This window comes from Capra hircus, chromosome 1, assembly GCF_001704415.2.
Source record: "Capra hircus breed San Clemente chromosome 1, ASM170441v1, whole genome shotgun sequence".
Lineage (NCBI taxonomy): Eukaryota > Metazoa > Chordata > Mammalia > Artiodactyla > Bovidae > Capra > Capra hircus.
In genome coordinates, this window is record NC_030808.1 from 83904126 (window position 1) to 83927137 (window position 23012).

General features: G+C 38.9%; 1 protein-coding gene across 2 annotated transcripts in view; it reads right to left on the reverse strand.

Annotated features, from left to right (window-relative positions):
• Positions 1–17086, reverse strand: part of ATP11B (ATPase phospholipid transporting 11B (putative)) — a 112073-nt gene extending 94987 nt beyond the window's left edge. The window contains exon 1 of one of the 2 annotated variants that reach the window (XM_018047490.1): positions 16766–17084. In XM_018047490.1, the coding sequence (XP_017902979.1) occupies positions 16766–16792 (27 nt within the window). In that variant the 5' untranslated portion in view covers positions 16793–17084. Of the gene's footprint in view, positions 1–16765 lie in introns of both variants that reach the window. The other variant, XM_018047495.1, reaches the window with a different exon arrangement.

The following is a 23012-nucleotide window of genomic DNA, read 5'->3' on the forward strand; positions in this document are numbered from 1 at the left end:
ATTGATTTGAAAGAGATTTCTTTTGTAACAGAAAACTCATGAAGTCTAGAAAAACCAAACCAGAAAACAGCTTATAATTTTTAGAAGCTGGTCTTTGGCAAAAAGAAGTACTTGGAAATGAATCATAACATATTTTCATACCAAATTTACCAACCTCTGTACTATTCTTAAAAATCTCAAAAATTTTATAAAAAATACAAGCATTACAAATAAGAGCTAAGAAAAAACTAAAACTATAGTCCTGTAATTAAATGTCACACTTCCTTAATAAAACTAAGAGAACATTTTTAGAGCTTAGTGATCAAATCTATATATGTAATCATTCTTATATGTGATCTATCTCCTCCAAAACACAAAGAAAAAGCTACAAAGCAAATAAAAAAACCATGAAAAATAACATAAAAAGAAGCTTCAGAATCAAAACTTCAATGGCACTGTTATTAAAAGAAATGATCAAAAGCTTTATTTCAGTCACACACTTGTATGACAGAAAGTGATTTCTGTTGCCTACATGTTCCAATGTAACGATGCTTCTGGGGAAGAATGATTTAATGTATTTTACCAAATCTACAAAATTAATAGTGAATTACTGTTTCCTGGATATGGACTTTAAATAAAAAACATCTATGTTGTGTTGTGCTCAGTTGCTCAGTAGTATCCAACTCTTCCGAATCCATGGACTGCAGCCAACCAGGTTTCTCTGTTCATGGGATTTCCCGGGCAAGAATACTGAAGTGTGTTGCCATTTTCTTCTCCAGGGGATCTTTCTAACTCAGGGATCGAATCTGTGTCTCCTGCATTGGCAGTCGGATTCTTTACCACTGAGCCACCTGGGAAGCCCAAAATATATCTATATGAAGGTATTATAATTTTACACTGTTAACAGCCCAAAGCAAGGCGAGAGGAAATAACTTTAAATGTCTATGATGTAAACACAATAATTTAATTTCAACTTTTTGAATCATGTTACATAATTTTCATTTTAGGATTTAAGGTAGTCTGCCATCTATCAGACCAGTCTGGGCTTCCAAGAACTGCTCCTACTGCAGAGGTAGATTGGAACTAGCTTTCCAGCTACAGGATTCAAAATATAGAGTAACCTTTGGCATCACTGACACAATGGACATGAGTTTGAGTAAGCTCTGGGAGTTAGTGATGGACAGGGAAGGCTGGCATGCGACCATGGGGTCGCAAAGAATCGGACATGACTGACTGACTGAACTGAGCTTCTCTAAAATTCTTAAATCATCTGCAAATACTTTACTATAAGAAGTTCATCTCTTACAGGAAGCTTATCTCTTCTGTTACTCCCCAACCCTAATTCCCCACACCAACATACACCTGTAGCAGCCCCTGCGGCAATAACATGGCAACTCCTCAGAAAAGTGAACACAGAATATGCACATGATCCATCAATTCTGCTTCTGTGTAAAAACTCAAATGGATATTTGTAAACTCATGTTAATGGCAACATTATTCACAACAGCCAAAAGGTGGACACAACCAAGTGCCCACTGACATAAGAATGAATAAACAAAATGTGGTTATGTACAATGGGATATTATTCAACCTTAAAAAGGAAGGAGATTTTGACACATGCTATAACATGTGGAAGAAGCTTGAAGACATTATGCTAAGTGAAATTAAGCCTGTGACAAAAGGAAAAAAATTGTATGATTCCTCTTACATAAGGAATAAGAGTTGACAAAGTCATACTTTGTCAGGCATTTATTCAAGGTGCAGAGGGGAGAGTAAAAGGACATTAGTGTTTAATGGGTATAAAGTTTCAGTCTGCAAAGATGAAACAGTTCAGGAGATAGACAGTGGCGATGGCTGCATAACAATGTCACTGTACTTAATGCCACAGAACTGTACATTTTAAAATGGATAAAATGGCAAATTTTATTTTCAGTATATTTACTACAATTAAAAATGTATCAATTTCACCCATTTGGGACTTTACCATAGTTTTTCTGGATTAGAAGTTTTCTATTTGGCCATAATTTAACTGTGACAGTCTCTTACTTGCTAAACTGGTGACTTCTGTGTATAGAATCACAGAGACAGTTGTGATAAAAATAAATCTGTGAAGTAGTTTTAGCTTACATCAAACTCTAAAATTACAGATTTCACTAAGAAAGAATTTAAGGTTTCTGTAACCAAGAATCCTAAATTAATTTTCTTGATCTACCTTTATCTATACCTACAATTGAACACTGGCTGGATAACAAGTGAAACTAGTAAATCTAACTGTAGTGTCCAAATTGGAGATAGATGAATGAACAAATTTCTACTAAGATTTCTCAAACATTTTTAAGGCTCCTCTTTCTCTACTCACAATGATAAACAATAGCAATGAAGATATGGCTTCCTGGGTCCTCCTCAGCACATCAGAAGCAGTGGGTTTACAATTCTGAGGCCACAGACAAGAATCCTTGATGCAGAAAACATATCCTTTACAAAGTACCTTCAAAATTTAATTTCTTAAAATACGTACCAATCTACAAAGACAACCATAAAATTCTAAACAATAACAATATTAAAGAGAATGGCATCTGTTAAAAAGAACGAAATCTTTTTAAATCCACAGATGGGTTTTAAGGGCATTATGCTCAGTGAAAAAAGTCAGTCAGAAAAGACAAAATATTGTATGATCTCACTTATATATAGAATGTAAAACCAAAAACAAAAGAGCCCAAGCTCATAAATACAGAAATAACAGAAAACAGACTCGCAGTTGCCAGGATGGGGCTTGGGGAGTGGGTAAAATGGGTGAAGGAAGTAAAAGGTACAAACTTCTAGTTATAAAATCAGTTACAGGATGTAATGTGCAGCATGGAACTATAGTTAATAATGTTGCATTGTAGCCGCAAAAGTTGCTAAGAGTGTAGATTTTAAAAGTTATCATAAGGAAAAATTCTGTAACTCTTGTGTGGTGATGGATGCTAACTAGACTTCCTGTGGTGATTATTTCGCCATGAATAAAAATTAGCAATAAAGTATGGGGTTTAATTAATAGCAATGTATTAATACTGGTTTATTAGCATAATAAATATAGCATAGGATGTTAAGATGTTAACAATAAGAGAAACTGGGTGAGAAAAATGTATAGGAATTCTCTATTATTTTTGTAAACTTTCTGAAAATCTAAAACTATTTTAAAATAAAAAGCTATTTTTTTAAGAAGTTAAAAGCACAGTCCTCAAAAACAAGGACATATATAAGTTACAGCAAAGACGCACAGACAGACAGACATGTGCATGATACACTGACCTGGAATTTCTCATTTTGCCCCAGATCACTGCAAACTTTATCTACAGGAAACATTCTGAGGGAACTCAGGGTCTAAGGCATTATATGAAGATTGATGACAGTATCTCTAATTACTTAAGACTTGACTTTCACTGTCTCATAATAAATTCCTAAGCTGTTTTGTTTTTAATTCTACAAATATATGCTGGAAAAATAGTTGATCAAACGCTGGTAGGTAAGTACTGCCTCCATTTAATGCTGCATAGGAGGTGGATCCACAAAGTCTCCTGTAAATCTAACTTTAGAGGCCAGTTCCTCTACAATATTTAAATTTCAATAGAAAAACCCAAAATTAGAGAAGTTTCCGTTTCATGTAAAAATTCAAGTTCACCCTCAATCTTTGTTCGAGTTTTCTGAACTAATAAAGAGCACAGTGGAGAAGTAAGATAAGGAAGGATACTTATATTCCTTTTGTTGCTCAGGAGATGCAATAGTAAAGAAACAATTTCCTAGGTAAAATACGATTAAGACTTGAACTGACTGTATACAATTCAAGCTTTAATGTTCAATTACACTCACTGCAAAAAATCTTACGAGACCAGTAAGTACCCAAGTATCTATTGAGGAAAAATGCTTGATACTATGCTAGGCACTGCACTCAGTTGCCAAATTGCCAAATTCAGACTTAAATTTAAGAAAGTAGGGAAAACCACCAGACCATTCAGATATGACCTAAATCAAATCCCTTACAATTACAGTGGAAGTGATAAGTAGTCAAGGGATTAGATCTGATAGCGTGCCTGAAGAACTATGGATGGAGGTTCACGACATTGTACAGGAGGCAGTGATCAAGACCACCCCCAAGAAAAACAAATGCAAAAAGGGAAAACTGTTGTCTGAGAAGGGCTTACAAATAGCTGTCAAAAGAAGAGAAGCGAAAGTCAAAAGAGAAAAGGAAAGATATACCCATTTGAATGCAGAGTTCCAAAGAACAGCAGGGAGAGAGAAGAAAGCCTTCCTCAGTGATCAATGCAAAGAAACAGAGGAAAACTAGAGATCTCTTCAAGAAAATCAGAGATACCAAGGGACCATTTCATGCAAAGATGGGCACAATAAAGGATAGAAATGGTATGGACCTAACAGAAGCAGAAAATATTAAGAGGTGTCAGGAATACACACAGCAAGAACTATACAAAAAAGATCTTCATGACCCAGATAATCACAACGGTGTGATCACTCACCTAGAGACAGACATCCTGGAGTGTGAAGTCAAGTGGGCCTTAGGAAGCATCACTATGAACAAAGCTAGTGGAGGTGATGAAATTTCAATTGAGCTATTATAAAATCCTAAAAGATAATGCTATGAAAATGCTACACTCAATATGGCAGCAAATTTGGAAAACTCAGCAGTTGCCGCAGGACTGGAAAAGGTCAGTTTTCATTCCAATCCCAGAGAGAGGCAAAGCCAAAGAATGCTCAAACTACCACACAACTGCACTCATCTCACATGCTAGCAAAGTGATGCTCAAAATTCTCCAAGCCAGGCTTCAATAGTACATGAACTGTGAACTTCCAGATGTTCAAGCTGGTTTTAGAAAAGGCAGAGGAACCAGAGATTAAATTGCCAACATCTGTTGGATCATCGAAAAAGCAAGAGAGTTCCAGAAAACCATCTACTTCTGATTTACTAACTATGCCAAAGCCTTTGACTGTGTGGATCACAACAAACCGTGGAAAATTCTGAAAGAGATCGGAATACCAGACAACCTGACGTGCCTCTTGAGAAATCTGTACACGAGTCAAGAAGCAACAGTTAGAACTGGACGCAGAACAACAGACTGGTTCCAGATATGAAAAGGAGTATGTCAAGGCTGTATATTGTCATCCTGCTTATTCAACTTATATGCAGAGAACATCATGAGAAATGCTGGGCTGGAGGAAGCATAAGCTGGAATCAAGACTGCCGGGTGAAGTATCAATAACCTCAGATATGCAGATAACACCACCCTTATGGCAGAAAGTGAAGAAGAACTAAACAGCCTCTTGATGAAAGTGAAAGAGAATGAAAAAGTTGGCTTAAAACTCAACATTCAGAAAACTAAGGTCATAGCATCCAGTCCCATCACTTCATGGCAAATAGATGGGGAACTGGTGAAACTGTGACAGACTATTTTTGGGGTCTCCAAAATTACTGCAGAGGGTGACTGCAGCCGTGAAATTAAAGTCGCTTGTTCCCTGGAAGAAAAGTTAGGACCAACCTAGACAGCGCTTATGGTTCCAGTAGTCATGTATGGAGGTGAGATTTGGACTATAAAGAAACCTGAGTGCCAAAGAATTGATGCTTTTGAACTGTGGTGTTGGAGAAGACTCTTGAGAGTCCCTTGGATTGCAAGGAGATCCAATCAGTCCATCCTAAAGGAAATCAGTCCTGAATATTCATTGGAAGGACTGAAACTGAAGCTGAAACTCCGATACTTTGGCCACCGGATACGAAGAACTGACTCACTTGAAAAGACCCTGATGCTGGGAAAGACTGAAGGCGGGAGAAGGGGACGGCAGGATGAGATGGTTGGATGGCATCATCGACTCAATGGACATGAGTTTGAGTAAACTCCAGGAATTGGTGATAGACAGGGAGGCCTGGTGTGCTGCAGTCCATGGGGTCACAAAGAGGCAGACACAACTGAGCGACTGAACTGACTGACTGATTTGACCATTCTGAAATATCAAGCAACTTAGTATTTCATTTGTTAAGTGACCCTATAATTTAATTTTAAAAATTCATTATAAACACTATAAGCATTGACTATGTGCTAGGTAATATGCTTGGTATTGTGAAAATACCAAAATGAGAAGTCAGGACCCTTGCCCCGAATAAAACATTATTTTTTTTTAAAAGCCTTTAATAAGCACAAAAAGTGAAATGAAAATAAAATGAGTACAATTTTGACTGAAATAGCAGTAAGTCACTAGATGACTTGCTTTTTTTCTTACAGAAAATTATCAAACACATTCTTCTAAATAGTTAAATAACTTTAAATATATAAAAATAAACTATGGCATAATTTCATTACAAATGTAATAAAAGTTACTAATAAAAAAAGGACAACTATCCTATCTCTTTTCAGCATTTCCAATTTCTATTTCAACATCATGAGGTTCTCAAATATCAAAACAATTCTGTGGTTCCTAAAGTATAAGATGAAGAAAGACATTTAAAACTGAAAACCTTTCTAAAAAATTTGCCACAATGTTCAAAATAAATTAAAATGTATTGTATTGATATTAGATAGCATTCAAGAGGAGATGTGCATTAGGGTACAAGCAAGGCCTAACTTCTTCTAATACCTAGAACACTATGTCAACTTGAAAATGGCCACACTGGCTAACTACAGCAACTCTTGATCGCTTCTCTCCTTTTCCTCTCAGACCTGTCTCCTTCATCTCCAGAGTACCACTGCTACCTGTATAAATTTCTCTCCTCAACTCATTCTCTCCTCTTGCCTCACTCTTGCTTACATTTAAAAATGGCAGGAATCGGAAAGAGATATATAGGGAAAACCTAGCCCATGTACACAGGAGCAAACTGGTGACTACAAACTAGAGCTCCTGCTAATTCTCTTCCACACTCGTACATACCCGGCAAAAACTCTGGGTTATGTCCTGCCTCTAGCACTAATTAGTTAGTAACCTTGGAAAAGTACATACGTTGAACTCTTCCTTCTACTTCACAAGATAGATTTAAAAAAAAAATTTTTTTTTTCTTTAAGACGACTTAGCTAGGCTTAAAATAAGGTAATCTTTTCTGTAATCAGGGGCTGATCCTTTGGTACTCTGGCTCTGGAAATAGGCAGTCTGAAGTTCAATCCCCTTTTGTACCTGGGTCCAAGAATTAGGTTCAACTGAAAGGAGGCTATAAACAGCTGTGTAGTTTTAAATATGTATAAAATCTCCAAAGAGGTAACAGAATAATACTTTTTTTTTAAAGAACAAAATATTACAAGACAAATCAGACAAATGTACATCAAGAACAAATGGAAATGAGAGAGGTCCTATAATAAATTTGGGGCAGGGGCGGGGTGGGGGGGGGAGTAATTTAAATTAAAAATTCAGAAGACAAGGATGAACTCTAGACTGGAGTGCAGCCCATGGCTTTTCCTGCCTGGCCCTGCATTCTCCCTTCCTCCTAGGAGATGCTGCTGAGGCTTGGGGTGGGAAGACAGTTGAGGGGAAGGGGGAGGTGCGGGGAGCGAAGTGAGGCAGGCCAGGCGGGAGGCCAGAGGCCTAGCCCATTCACACTGAAAGCAGCATGGAGAGAAAACATGAGAAATATGAATAAAAAGCTAAGAGCCACAGAGTATAGATAAAGATCAAGCAAGAGTTAGAGAATGAGAAAACTGAAGTCGGAGAAGCAACATTTAAAGGGGAAAAAAAGCTGTAAAATTTTCTGAACTGTAGAAATGACAGCTTTCAAATTGCAAGCACACAAAAGAGTAGAGCAGGAGAAACAAAAATCATGACACAATTTGAGTACAGCATAGTAAAACTGCAAAACAGAGGACAATGAGACAATCTTAAAAACAATGCTACAGAGATTATCAGCAAAGTAATGACTATTACATTGAAAGCGTATTTTACACCACCAATCAATGTCTGAAAGAAAAGGAATAAGTGGTATCTTCAACATGCTGAGTGATGGGTTCGCTCCCTGGTTGAGGAGGTTCTGCATGCCGTACAGTGTGGCCAAAAATAACAATAATAACAATATGTTGTGTGAAAGTAACTGTTAATCTAGAATTCTGAATCTACCTAAATTAGTATTCAATAATAATTTGGAATTAAGACATTTTAAGCCATAAAAACTAAGGGAGTTTATCACACATGAAGCCTTCCTTAAAAATAACTAAAGAATGTATGTCAGCAAGAGTAAAAGTAAATACACAGGGAAGAGGTGGTATTCAAGAAATAACGGTGGGCTTCCCTGGTAGCTCAGTGGTAAAGAATCCACCTGCCAATGCAGGAGACTTGGGTGTGACCCCTGGTCTGGGATGATCCCACCACGTGCCACAGAGCAACTAAGCAAACCAGTGTGCCACAACTACTGAGCCTGTGCTCCAGAGCTGGGGAGCCACAGCTACGGAAGCCTGCTCTCCACAGCGAGAAGCCGCCACAACAGAAGCCTGCGCACCGCATCTAGCCAGCGGCCCCTGCTCGCCACAACTAGAAGACCCAGCACAGACAATGCGCAAGCAAAAAAAATTTAAAACAAATAATGGTGAATAAAAAAAAAAAATCACTGTAGTAAATCAAAATGAGTAACAGGTAAAAAGCTAAGCAATGTTTTGAGTTTAAATGTTTTGAGTTTCCACAAACATTATGGAAGAAAGTATTTGTGAATCACATCTCTGGTAAGGGTCTTATGTATATAACTCTTATAACTAAAAGAAAACTTTAAAATGTGTTAAAAGATCTGAATAAGCATTTCATCAAGAAAAGCCTCACAAAATACACGCAAATCAGTTAATAGAGACATGAAAAGATGTTTGAAGTCATTAGGCAAATATAAATCAAAACCATGAGTTACACTTACATTCATGACCACAGCTAGAATCAAAGACAAAAACAAGTATTGGCAATGATATAAAGACATTGGAACCCTTATACTATACATGCCTGGTAGGAATGTAAAACAGTGCAATCACTTTGGAAAAGTTTGGCAATTCCTCACAAAGTTAAAAACAGAGTTACCCAGTAATTCCAGTAATTCCACTCCTTACATATTTACCCAACAGAAATGAAAATATACATCCACAAAAAACTTGCACATGAATGGAAAAGGAGGCATTACTTCTAACAGCCAAAAGGCAGAAACAAACTAAATGTCCGTTAATTGATGAATGAATACAGTCTCTGGTATATCTATACAGTGGAATTTTAGCAATAAAAAGAAATAAAGTATGGATATATGCTACAACACAGATGAACTTGAACACATTATGCTAGGTGAAAAGACCATCACAAAATACCACGTACTGTATGATGCCATTGACACAAAATGTCTAGAAGTGGCTAATCTAGAGACAGAAAGTAGATTAGCGGTTGATCACAGCTGGGGGCTAGTGGCTTGCGGGGTAGGGGGGTGGGAATGGAGGAAGAGAGTGGATAGGGAATCTCTTTAGGGAGTATAAAAATGTTCTAAAATCAGAGTGTGGTGGGGCTGCATAACTCTATGCATATACTGAAAACCTGAACTGTGCACTTTAATGAGAAAATTATACGTGGTTATCTCTTAATAAAGCTGGTAAAAGAAAAAACAACAGTTAAACTATTAAGTAATAGCAATGTGGAAGGTAAGAGGGAACACAAGTCAAAATCTTGTAAATCCCTATATTATTTGTAAGTAGAGAGAGATAATAAAAGGATAAAAATACAATCTATAGCTTCTACATGATCAAATGGAAAAATATTAATAGAACTTAACAAATTCAATGCAAAGCCAATCAAAATCCTAGAAAGATTTTCCACAGAATTAGACAAACTGATAACACAAATAAAAACAGCATATGGAAGAGTAGAGAGCCAAAGCAATTCTAGGGGCGAAAAAAGGATTGGGGATTTTGCCTGGTCAGATATCATAAAACACTACGTTAAGACAATGTATTATACTATTCATGCACCACCAGATCAACAGATGAGTGAAACAAAATAGAGAACCTAAAAAGAGAACACAACACAAAGAGAATACTGGAATATGACAGAGAAGGCAAACAACAGACATTAGTAGGGAAAAGATGGCCCATTCAATAAACAGTATTGGGACAAATAACTTTCTATATGGGAGAAAATAAATTCTCTACTTTATTCCATATACAAAAATAAATCCCAGGCATATTCAAGACCTGAACGTTGTAAAACTAGATTTTTAGACAACTCTAAGAAAATGCCAGAAAGATAGCTTTATGACCCTAGGAAGGAATTCCTAAACAAGTAATAAAAAGTAGAAATCATTCACCTAATAATAAGTTTACCTACAAATAAATTTAAAATATCAAAAAAGACATCATTAAGTTAAATACAAAGTGAAGGCTGGAAGATATTCACAACATACACAACAAAGACTTGGCATCCAGACTACAAAGGAAATTAATAAGGAGAAAACAAACCACTCAACAGAAAAATGGGTAATTTATTTACATGAATGAAATAAAGGGGGCTTCCTTGGTGGTTTAGTGGTCAAGAACCTGCCTGCCAGTGCAGGAGACACGGTTCAGCCCCTGGTCTGGGCAGATCCGACACGGAGCGGAGCAACTAAACCAGCGTGCCGTAACTATTAAGCCTGCGCTCTAGAGCCCAGGAGCTGAAATTACTGAGCCCACATGCTGCAGCCTCTGAAACCTGCGCCCTAGAGCCTGTGCTCCACAAGAGAGGCCATTACAACGTACAGTAGCTCCCCTAGCTTGGCTCAACTAGAGAAAAAGCCCACGCAGTAACAAAGACCCAGAACAGCCAAAAATAAATAAATTTTTTAAAAGAGAAAAGAAATACAGGACATCTTAATCTCACTAGCAATCAGGAAAATGCGAATTAAGCAAAATGAGATACCTTTCACACTTACCAGATTGATAAAGTTTTTTCAAGTCTGACAGTACAAAGTGTTGACCAAGATGTAGGGAAAGGGGAACATGGTTTTGGAAAATAATTTAGCAATATTTAGTAACAGTCATAAAGTGCACACCCCATGGCCCAGCAATTCCACTTCTAGGTATGCCAATTTAAAAAAACACACAAGCAAGAATGGCCATTGCAACATTTTTTTAAACAGGAAAAAACGGACAGAAATTCAAATATCCATTAATCCTAGAAGAATGGATAGGGCAGGGGTTGCTTCATTTTGGTATCCAGAGACTGGCAATATGCTATCACAGAGTACATGTTCAGAAAATATTTGAGTGAATGAATAAATGAGAAAGAAATAGTGTTACCTAAAAGTATGGATGCAGAGTTGAGAAACAGTTTTTGTTATACGGAGAACTAAAACAAAACAGGCAAAAATCCTTCCCTTCATGATATAAATGAGACAAGTAAAGTACAAAATATGTTAAATAGTGATAAGTGCTAAGAGAAACCAAAAAAAAAAAAAAAAAAAAAAGGCAGGGAAGGAGGCTAGGGAAGTGTGGAGGTGGCAATTTACAATTTAATACTGAAAAGGCCTCAATGACAACATCTAAACAAAGACTTGAAGGGAATGAAGGTGCCAACAAATTAACTGGGGGGAAGTACATTCTAGCCAGAGGTGACAGCCAGGGCAACAATCTTAAAAGACTGAATGAAATCCGTCCTGCGCTTCTGATGAACACCAAAGTGTATGTGGACAAAGCAAAGTGGGTGAAGAATGATGGGAGATGAGAAGTGGTCTAGGCAGGGACTTGGATACAGATCTAGCAGAAACTTTGGCTGTTATTCTGAGCAAGAAGGCAAGTTCGTAGAAGGTTTTAAACACAGGAATTACATGACCTAACCTGTGTTTTAATAAGATCATTCTGGCTGCTATGTTGAAAACAGACTGTAGGGATAAAGGGGATAGTTAATGATGATAGTGGCAATCACAAGGTTCTTTGGAGCATTTGGGCAAGGTCCCTACTTGAGTACAGCTAGCATAATTGGGCTTCCACTAATGCTTGAGGAGGCTTCCCTGATAGCTCAGCTGATAAAGGATCGTCCTGCAATGTGGGAGACCCTGGTTTGATCCCCGGGTTGGGAAGATACCCTGGAGAAGGGAAAGACTATCCACTCCAGTACTCTGGCCTGGAGAATTCCATGGACTGTATATTCCATGGACCCACAGGGTTGCAAAGAGTCAGACACAACTGAGCGACTTTTACTTTACTTCATTAATGCTTGACCTCGTTAACCAAATGAAAATTTTAGTATATAAGGATATATGTCTGAACACAGAGATAAAATAAACAAATATTCTAAGATTTAGGATCTTAAACATTAATATTTTTTTGACTGCACTTTGCAGCATGCAGAACTTCCCAGACCAGGGACTGAACTGCAGCCCCTGCAGTGGAAGGATGCAGTCTTAACCACTGGACCAGCAGCTGCTGCTGCTGCTGCTGCTAAGTTGCTTCAGTCGTGTCCGACTCTGTGCGACCCCATAGACAGCAGCCCACCAGGCTCCCCCGTCCCTGGGATTCTCCAGGCAAGAACACTGGAGTGGGTTGCCATTTCCTTCTCCAATGCATGAAAGTGAAGTTGCTCTGTCGTGTCTGACTCTTAGCGACCCCATGGACTGCAGCCCACCAGGCTCCTCCGTCCATGGGATTTTCCAGGCAAGAGTACTGGAGTGGGGTGCCATTGCCTTCTCCCGCTGGACCACCAGAAAAGCCCCCAAACATTTAACTTTTGAGGTTAAAATTTACTTAGCCACACCAAAATAATACCACCATAGGCCTTGCTTCCTTGGCCTACTCCTCATTCATTCCTTGAGAGAAAGGCAAAGAACACAGATACTTCCAAACTGATAGTCAACCAACATTTGGTGGGTGGTTACCTCCAATGGGCCAGCTGCTGTATTGAGTGAAAGGGCTCTAAAGATAAAATACAGCCCATCCCAAGATATTTACAGTCTAGTCTACTGTTTAAGACTGTCTAGGCTTACATAACGTGCTGTAAGGAAAAATGAGCTCACTTTTAATGTTATACGGCATTACATTTATGTAGTTTTTAAATTTCCAGTAACCATTTTTTAAAAAGTAAAAAGGAACAGACAAAACAAACTGCAAAATTTTACTTTACCAATAAATCCAAAATATTATTCAACATGTAACCAATATAAAAAGTTGAGATATTTTACATGCTTTTTTCTTACACTGTTTTTAAAATCCTATGTGTATTTTATACCTGAGCATATTTTAGTCGGAACTAGCCAAATTTCAAAGAGTACTGGACAACATAGTTATATAGGAAAGACCTATTTTTTAGAAAACTGAAAACATTTTGACACAGGTACAGGGCAAAGTAAATTAGTAGAGGGAGGCATGAATGTATTCACAGCTTAAAGAAAAAGTAAGAGTAAACAGACTACAGATAATTGATGTGGAGCGCAGGATGAAAGAACACAAATGGACTGGTTAGTCTGGAAAAGAGGACTGTCATACCTTTCTTTGTGATAAGTATAAAGAGAAGAACAGAGGATTAAACAAGTTTGGTAATAGGCTGAGTTTAGGCTAACACCTTACCATTTTTCTCAGTGAATCAGAAGACAATCTTACTAGCCTCCTCCTGCCACTGCAGATTTAAACCTGAAGGGACTACATTTATAGAACAATTTAAGAAATTGTATCCTAGTACGACAACATTAAGTTGTATTTTAAAAAATTACAGTGATTTTCCAGCTTTTCTTTGGACTGGTCAATCTTTAATTTTGTCACTTTATCTCAAAACACAGAAGCAATAATATGGATTAATTCTTTATCTGACCACCTACCTATTCGTTTATTCAAAAAACATGTACCCAGTGTCTACTCTTATATCAAGTCCTGTGTGGGACATGAAATACAGAGATATATAAGGCCCTCACTGACTGACATCTGTGTCCCCAGTATTTAGCTTATTATGTATGCACACAGTAAGTGCTTTAAAAATACAGCATTACATTGTACTGTAAAGAAATATTACATGTCAATTAAAATATGAATTGACAAAGACTTTCATTTAAATCTAATGTAGCGCTGTACAATGAGTATGTTCATTTAAATCTAATGTAGCGCTGTGATAATGAGTATGTTCTATTCTGAACTGTCCAATATAGTAGCCGTGTGGAATTTTAACTTAATTAATTAAAATTTTAATAGCCATTGTGGTTAATGGCCACCATAAAAATCTAACTATGAGACTACAATGAGTTAATGGCATTCATCATAATCAAGGTGCTGTCATCTCTAATGAGTTAGCACGTGTGATGCTAGAATAATACTCACTGTACCAGAAAGACATCACAAGAAAATTTTCTTAGTGTAAAATAACTAGGATTGTGAGCTCAAAAACAAAGAAAAAGAAAAAGGAAAGGATAGTTCAATCTTTTCAGTTTACTTTCCCAAAGAAAAACATCAACTTTCTGACAACCTCTATTTTTCTCATTGTGTCAAGAAGTGAAAATAGTTTGTGGAAATAAGCAGTCAAACTGTGTTTAATTTAACAAGGAATTAATAGAACATATAAGTTGTTTCTGTAACAAAATGACAATAAACGTTTTTTTTTGGCATGACAATTTAAGAGGCCGGAAATCAGGATTCATACAATAAATAAAGTGTGTTTTTAATTTCAAAAATCCTGTCTTTGTGATCTGCTTATTAACCTCTCCCAAAGCTGTCCTATTTATCTGAACTTTCTGTGTATGTCCTACTCTTGCGACGGGATGGACTGCAGCCGGACAGGTTCCTCTGTCCATTGGATTATCCAGGCAAGAGTACTGGAGCAGGCTGCTGTGCCCGTCTACCGAGTCTATTGCTGAAAGACTCAACCCATTGAGCAAATCGAAGTATACTTTAAACTAGCCTATGAACTGAATAATTTCTGGTGCAGTAACTAGAAAGGCAGTTTATTACTGGGATAGTAAAATATACTTATTACTCTGCGTATTCACTACCCTTTACATGTAATTTAAGTCACTGTACAAACTTAATCAAAGAGACAAAGTCCTACATAGGCACAGGTCTGATTACATACTTGGAAGATCTGATAACTTAAAAGTAAAACCAGTGAAGTGAGTGACTAATATCAGAGATAGCATTTTTTATGCACAGCAACTTGTTTAACTTGTTAATCACCCCATAAGGCATTTCTTGTAAATTAACCACACAAGACTTTTTGCCCCTCCTGTTAGCTGTGTTTGGCTGAAGCCATTTTTAAAAAAATTAACAGACTGCCTATTCTGAAGATGAATACAATCAGGATTTTATCCAGGTTAACAAAAAATACCTAACATTGAGAAGTGGTGTCTTAATCTACCAGGAAAAACTAGAAAACACCACTAGCACACAAAAACACCATCAGGTAAACAAGATTTCTATACATGAAGATGGGTAAATCAAAAGCATGAAGTCAGACCTGAAATAATTAACTTCTAGAGTCAAGTTACCCAGCTGTGGCTTATTGCAATAAAGCCAAACTATTACAACAATTTGGTATTATAATGACATCATTAGCTTGGTTGTCTAATAAGGAGTATATCTGGGATATCTGAATTCACAATTACCTAAAAATAGAGAGCTAACATGTGCTTGAGGGAGTGACAGGCAGTTCTAGTTTTATTTATAAGGTATTTTTTTGAGAATGATGCCCACTGCCAAATGAATTAACAGAAGGCTGGCTCTAAAACAGCATACTTCTTAAACATAAAAATGCTCTTCTAGAGTAGGGAAAAGGAGGTATCCATGTTTTTAGTCCCAAAAAATCTTTATAGTCCCACAAAAACCGTTTCTGCTTCACTGTCTTTTAAATTAGTAAATGAAAACACCGAATTGTAGCAGCATTTAATTACTAACGCGATTTAGAAATTAACCAGCAACCAGGAACAGACATGGAGGCAGGGTAGACTTCTTCAGCCTGGAGCAATTTCACTCCTAATTGTCAACGTTGCCTTAGCGTTGTATTTTGGGGTCTGTAGTTGCCAGCAAGCAAGTTTTCTCTGTGAATTAATTCGGAGAAAGGTGGCGCTTTCTATATGCCCTAAATCACACTTTTCTAAAATTCTTTTTTTTCTCCAGATGTTCCAGTAAAACTGAAAAGTTAACCATTGGTTCCAAATCGGTCTCGTTCACACTGCCTCGAGAACGGAAAAAAGTAAGGTTCCCATTCCAAAAGTTTCACCTGGGGTGGGGTGAGGACAAGGCAGGAAGAAAACCGTCCTTCATAACTATCTCACTTAGCTTCGCAACTAGACGGGGTTTTAGAATATTCTTTCTCACCCAGGCCTCGAGTAAAATTTCTTTGAGAGGAGTCAGACTAGACAAGTTACCCTTCTCCCTGATAATCCACGCAACCTTGAAAACAGCGAGGAGAGGGGGCTGGAGACAGATCCTCGCCGTCCCCTTCACTCAAACCAGTCCCAAACTGTTAAAGGCAGGAAACACGAGCCTCTTTCCTCTTTTCTCTCCCCGACACCTACTCTCTTTCCGTTCCCCCCGCCCGAGTCCCTCAGCCGAGACGCCGACCCCGCTCCGCATCCACTTTTGGTCTCGGGGCGGCGAGGAGGAGGGAGTAACCGAGAAGCGCGACCAGGAAGCGGCAGCCTCCCGCCGCCGGCCACGGGGCCCCGGGCTCGGCGGTGAGACGTGTGAGGGGCTGCGCGGGGCACTGCCGGCTCCGGGACCCGCCTCCAATGCGGCCTAGCCCGGAGCTCGCGCCCCGGCCTCGCGGCTCTGCGCCGACGGCCCTTCCCCGCCACCCGGGCCCGAGAAGCCGCGCGAGAGCGAGCGTCCGAGAGGTGAGAGGCGGAGGTACCTACCAGCTGCTGCCGGACCCAGCGCCACATGCCCCTTCTGTCGCCGTTCCCGTCCCGCGAGCCGCGGGGGTCGAGGGGCTCCAGGTGGAGGCTGACGAGCCAGAGGGGAAAGCGGGAGAGCCCCTCCGGCTGAAGTTCCGCTCGCCGCGGCCGCCTCACTCCCCGCGCTGGGGCCCCATCTCCCGCGCCGGCTCCGAGGTCCTACTGGCGCGGTCTCGGCGCCGCCCCCACCCGGCGCAGCTGAGTCTGCTGCCGCGCCGCAGCCGCCTTCATTACTGACCGTTGTCGCCCGCAGTACCGCCACAACTCCGCCCCCGGCCCCCTGCTCCCGGCCCCACCTGGGCGGGCCGCGGCGCCACGGCCCGCCCCCGGACGTGACGAAAGAGGCTGCGCGGACCAAGGGCCGGGGCTCAGCAGTGTGGGTGGGAAGGCCGCGCGCGTGGAGGGGGGCGGGCTGTCGATCGCCGCGTCTGCGCCCCGCTCCCTTCATTTAGCGGGTTGGATAGTTAAACGGCTGTGTCTTGTATACCGAGGCCGCAGCTTTTGGCAGACTCCTCTGTTTCTACCTCCTGTTGCAGGTCTGCTTCTGGCTCTGTACTTCCTTTGGTTTCTTCAGCCGCCCAACACGCACACGTACCATCAGGAGTGTAGTGACTGAAAGTTCATCCCCAGAGGTCTCCAGTTTCGGTTCAATTAAATTGTCCAAAGTGTCTCAACACATCGCAGCTCTCGTTAGTAAACGAGCGAGCTGGGGCTAGGGGAATCTTGATCACTTAAGTAATTTTGAAAGGGGATGCAACTCCGCTGTGCCTCTTCGGGTATAGACCAGTGTTTCCGGAGGAATAGACAAGATACGCTGTTTTGCAGTGCTGAATTGAACAGGTTAGAGGGGAAACACTTTCTGTGGGAACTTAGTTGCTTACTGTTAGCTGCCGAACTGCGGTTAAGAATACCGCGTAAGTAGCAAGACCTAAGTAAGATGAGGGTATGAAAGAATAGAAGTAAGAAGGAATATATTGTAAAGACAACTGGAATAAAAATTTTACTTGGAAGGCTGAAACGAAGCGCCAGGTCTCGCTTTATTCAAAGCAAGCTCCTATATATCTTGAGTGTTATGTAGAGTATCGTATACAGTATTTTCCTGAATTAAAGCACACTTCAACACACGAGAGTTAAAAAAAAATTTTTTTTCATTAAGCAAAAACAAATTTAAGTGAAATTAGCAAAACTGGGCAGTTTTTTCGTATATGTATAAAATTTTTTAGTTTCAGTTGTTTATCCTCTAAGTTGTATCCGACCCTTTTGCGATCCCATGGGCTTGTCCACGGGATTTACCAGGCAAGAATACTGGAGTGGGTTGCCATTTCCTTCTACAGGGGATCTTCCCAGTCCAGGAATCCAACCCGCAGCTCAGGCCTTGTCTCCTGCATTGCAGGCGGGTCCTTTACCGCTGAGCCACCGGGGAAGCCTTAATTTCAGTAGACATTCCTTATTATATAATGATTATCCAGCACCACAAATAGAACTTTTCCTCAGGGGTATTAATGATCTGTAAAACCAGAAGTGGAATTTTACATTTTATGTATAGTCTGACTACAAAGAATAAACGTAATCTCACTTCAGTTCTTATGACTAAATCTTTATGACCCTAAAAGGAAGTTTGCGATACGTTTACTTGTTACAGTGATCAAACATTACTACCATTCGTGAAACACTTGAGTGTCCCAAGCCCTATAATAAGCTCTTTACTTGCGTGGTCTGTTTTCAGTCAGTTCAGTTTAGTCGCTCAGTCCTGTCCGACTCTTTGCGACCCCATGAATCACAGCACGCCAGGTCTCCCTGTCCATCACCAACTCCCGGAGTTCACTCTAACTCACATCCATCGAGTAGGTGATGCCATCCAGCCATCTCATCCTCTGTCATCCCCTTCTCCTCCTGCTCCCAATCACTTCCAGCATCAGGGTCTTTTCCAATGAGTCAACTCTTCGCATGAGGTGGCCAAAGTATTGGAGTTTCAGCCTCAGCATCAGTCCTTCCAATGAACACCGGGGACTGATCTCCTTTAGGATGGACTGGTTGGATCTCCTTGCAGTCCAAGGAACTCTCAAGAGTCTTCTCCAACACCACAGTTCAAAAGCATCAATTCTTTGGCGCTCAGCCTTCTTCACAGTCCAAATCTCACATCCATACATGACCACGGGAAAAACCGTAGCCTTGACTAGACGGACCTTTGTTGGCAAAGTAATGTCGCTGCTTTTGAATATGCTATCTAGGTTGGTCATAACTTTCCTTCCAAGGAGTAAGCGTCTTTTAATTTCATGGCTGCAATCACCATCTGCAGTGATTTTGGAGCCCCCCAAAAATCTATCCTTTGAAGTTGATACTATTATTTTCATTGTGTGGATGCAGAAATGGAGGTTCAGGTTAAGTAACTTTCTCAGGTTAAGTCAGCAGAGCTGGGATTCAAATTCCCAGATGCAACAAAAACTCATGCTCTTATGATATTGTAAAGAAACAAAAATATGAATGTATCTACTTTTATTCATCTGCAAGTGGTCTGATTAAAATTAGTCCTGGAAATTTTTATTTATATGCCACTAAAGTTTGTCAAGACAAGAAATAGAAAGCTAAAGGACATTTTGTGTATTATTATTTGACTGTGTCCCCATTTTCAAAAGGCAGAGTGGGAGGAATTGAAGCTGATTCTAAATTCTGTGATGGAATACGGTAAGAGGTTATTTCAAGATAACTGTGTAAAGATAATAATTGTAGCTCAAACTGTCAGTAACAGAATGAGTACTCATGGCAGTGTTTTGGTCTAAGGATTTTTCAAGAGCAATATTATACACCTCATATTGATTCAAGAAGTATTAAGTTTTTATACTGTAGATTATAACTTTATTGGCAATGAAATCAATTTAGTGTGTCATGATCAGTGTCTTTAAAAAACAGGATATAAACATTGGAATATATTGCTTAGTGTAGATAATATGTATTGTTTTGTGAAATTTTGTTTCAGGTGTCTGTGTATGTGTATGTGTGTATGTATATACACATACACACCAGATCACATTATAAAAGAATGTCTTCCTATTGGTTGTGGTTGGAAAGTTTTGAACATATTGAGATTGGAATACACAGGACTTAAGGCAAGGACCAGCTGCAAAGGAAAGGAAAAAAAATGTATTTGTAGTCAGTGGTCATTCATTCATTCCATAGCTCTTTCCTCAATGTATTGGACACCAAATGTATGCATAACAATTGCCTAATATTAGGAGGAGACACAAGTGCATATGACTTTCTCTGGGGAGAGTTTACAGTCCACTCGGAAAGAGAAGTTACAGAGAGGAATCAGTTAAATAACAGTCCAAGGCAGTATGAAATTAAGTTCTAAAGAACTATACCAATAATAGTCACTAATTTCAGAAAACTGATGTGGGCAATATCAATTGAAGAGAGTTCAAAAGAACAGAGATGAATTTGAACCGAACTTGAAATGGGAGGATGAAGGTGGAAGAGAAAGGCTTCCCAGCAGCAAGAGCCATGGAAAGCTAAAGATATTTGAAGTACAACTACTGTAGAGTAATAAGAGGTGGGGTTGGATAAGTAGGGAAGGCATAATCTTAGGAGAGTTTCTGGCTAATCACAGTTTACCGGAAATTGGGCAATCACTGGTATTTTCTGAACAATGAAATGACAGAATGAAATCAGAGTGTTATGTTCACAGACATTATATGTGATAGGGTGAAGAGAAAAAAAAACATCAGATCGGAAATTATTGCTAGAATGAAGCATCAAGTTCACAAATGCTGGACTGGCAGAGAGCCATATTATAGGAAGCTGTGCTCTGGTGTCAGACAAAGAAACTTGAGCTTAAGCCATTTCAAGTGAGGTGACAGGCCTTCCGAGGGAATAATAGCATCACACAAAAGTCACTGAATTAATGGTAAGTATGGTTCCTTTTTTTGAGTAAACTGGTTTATGTAATTCTGTGTTAAATATACCTGTGAGATGTGTTTATTCCCAGGGAGTAAAAAAAAATCTCCTGGTTTTCTGTAATAGAGATTCTTAGGTATAATAAGGACAAAGAGGGATATTTTTCTTGATCAGAACATCTTGGACCATCAGTAGGAAGCACAGACTGTGAGCTTGTTAAGGTCATGATTCCTGGCTCATTCATTTTGGAATGAATAGTGTGTAAAAGGTATTCAATAGGTGTTTGTCAAATTAATTAATACCAATAACTGAGTAGTTAGGGAAGAAAACATCTGGTTCTGAAATATCAAAGTGAAAGAAAGTGAAGTATACTGAATGATTTCAGTACATCATAAGCTATACAGTAAGGGTACTGGTTGCCGTCCTTTAGACTCGGGGCACTCTGTGTTGCACCTCTCAGAACCCTTCAAGGTTCAGTCTGATTGGAGGAAAGTGAGCCCTGACAATCTGTTGCTTTAATTATTTTTCCACAGATGAAACCATCAGTTGGGCTCTAAAATCTGCTCTCATTTTTAAAAGGACAGCTTTCTATTTTCTCAAAATGATAAATCTAGTATATTGTAAATTATTATGCTCAAAAAGCAGTTTCCTTCTGGTTAACTATCATTCTAGAATTTCCAGACCAGACTTCAGGGAAGCTTTTTCCAGTAATGACCAGGCTTGTATATTTTATCAACTGGTAAAGGAATTTATCAGGAACAATTTTACATTACATATTGAAACTTTTCTTGAAAATTTATCAAACAGATGTCAGAACTACGTTGTATGAACACAGTTTAATTTCTGGTTATTTGTGCTTACAAATAACTCAACAGCCACTGAAACTCAGAGCCATTGTGAGAGTTAGGGTCCATAAAAATGATTCCTTCTTGAAAAGTCAAAGTATGTAAAGCATAAATATATTCTGAACTGTACACTTAAAAATGGTTAAGATAATAAATTTAAATGTGTATTTTACCACAATAAAAAAAAATGGAAAAAAAAAGACTGCATAGAGAGATGTTTGGTAACAGTTACCTCATTGATTTTTCTAGGTTAAACCATCACAGTTATGTTCAATGGCAAAATCTTGGCATTTACCCGTTTATCTATATTAGAATAAATCCAAAATTCTTTTCTGAGGAAAATCTTGGCTTAGCCCACAAATGTTTCCTCAGTTCCCATCTGTTTCCTTAACTTTTATAAAACCACGTGAAACCCATCCCCAGTTCTGCTGAGTCCTAATGGAAGTGAATATACCCTAAATTGCCAACATTCCTTTCTGATTTGCAAATTTGTCAGAAATGCTCAGCTGGGAGAAGAAATGTTAATGGAGGATTTCGTGAGGACTATGTACTTTCTTCTGGTGATGTCTATTTTATCTTCAGATACAAGAAAAATGATCAGAAATCTGTCTTTAGATAGTCTTATTTTGGCTCCTGCTATGGTGACTTTTACTGAACTGCAGTTTAGGATCATGTGAACAGCCTAAGTCCAGAGAAGGTAGGAGAAGCAGCCTCCAGAAGCCCATGACTGCTTTTGCTGTGGAGGTGCAGCTGGGAACGCCGCTCACTCATCACACTGTTCTACTGAGGAGAGCCTGCAGAAACTCCTCACCACAGATGACTCTGCTTCTCTTGAGCAACTAGTTTGTTTTGCAAGCTTCTGAGCATTTTGAATTATGTAATTGAACAAGCTTCCTTCTGTCATTTTGTTGCTATTTTAAAATTTCAGAGAATTATTTATGGCAAGTGCCTAGACTCTACAGCACACATTTCATGAATTACTCTTACCCTGGATTTCTTGTTTTGTCTAATTTCAGTTTCCCTTTGGCTAGTTATTTTACCTCCTTTGTATCTTATTATACCTTCTATATTTTGTTAAGATATATTATACCTTCTATATTTTGAAGATGTTCAATTGTTTCTGAATAGAAGGAATAAAAGAAAATAAGACAGTCATTCATATTAGAAATCATACAGATTAGTTTTAAGATAAGCCTCAAATAATCTAATCTGAAGATTGTGATTTCCTTTACTGCCACCACAATTATGTATGTTTTCACTACAGTGAGTAGAGATGTTAATTTGTGTGAGTCAGCGATTAACTGTAAGGAAACAAACGAATGAGTAAAGGTTGAAGTCAGGTTTGGTAGTATGTGAAAGGAGGGGAAAAAATACGATCAGGAAGAAAACATGCTGAGTCAAACAAAGAACTGTGCTTGTTAAGCGTGCAAGAAGTAGAATGGGTTGAAAGTTGAGTATTAAGAAATAAT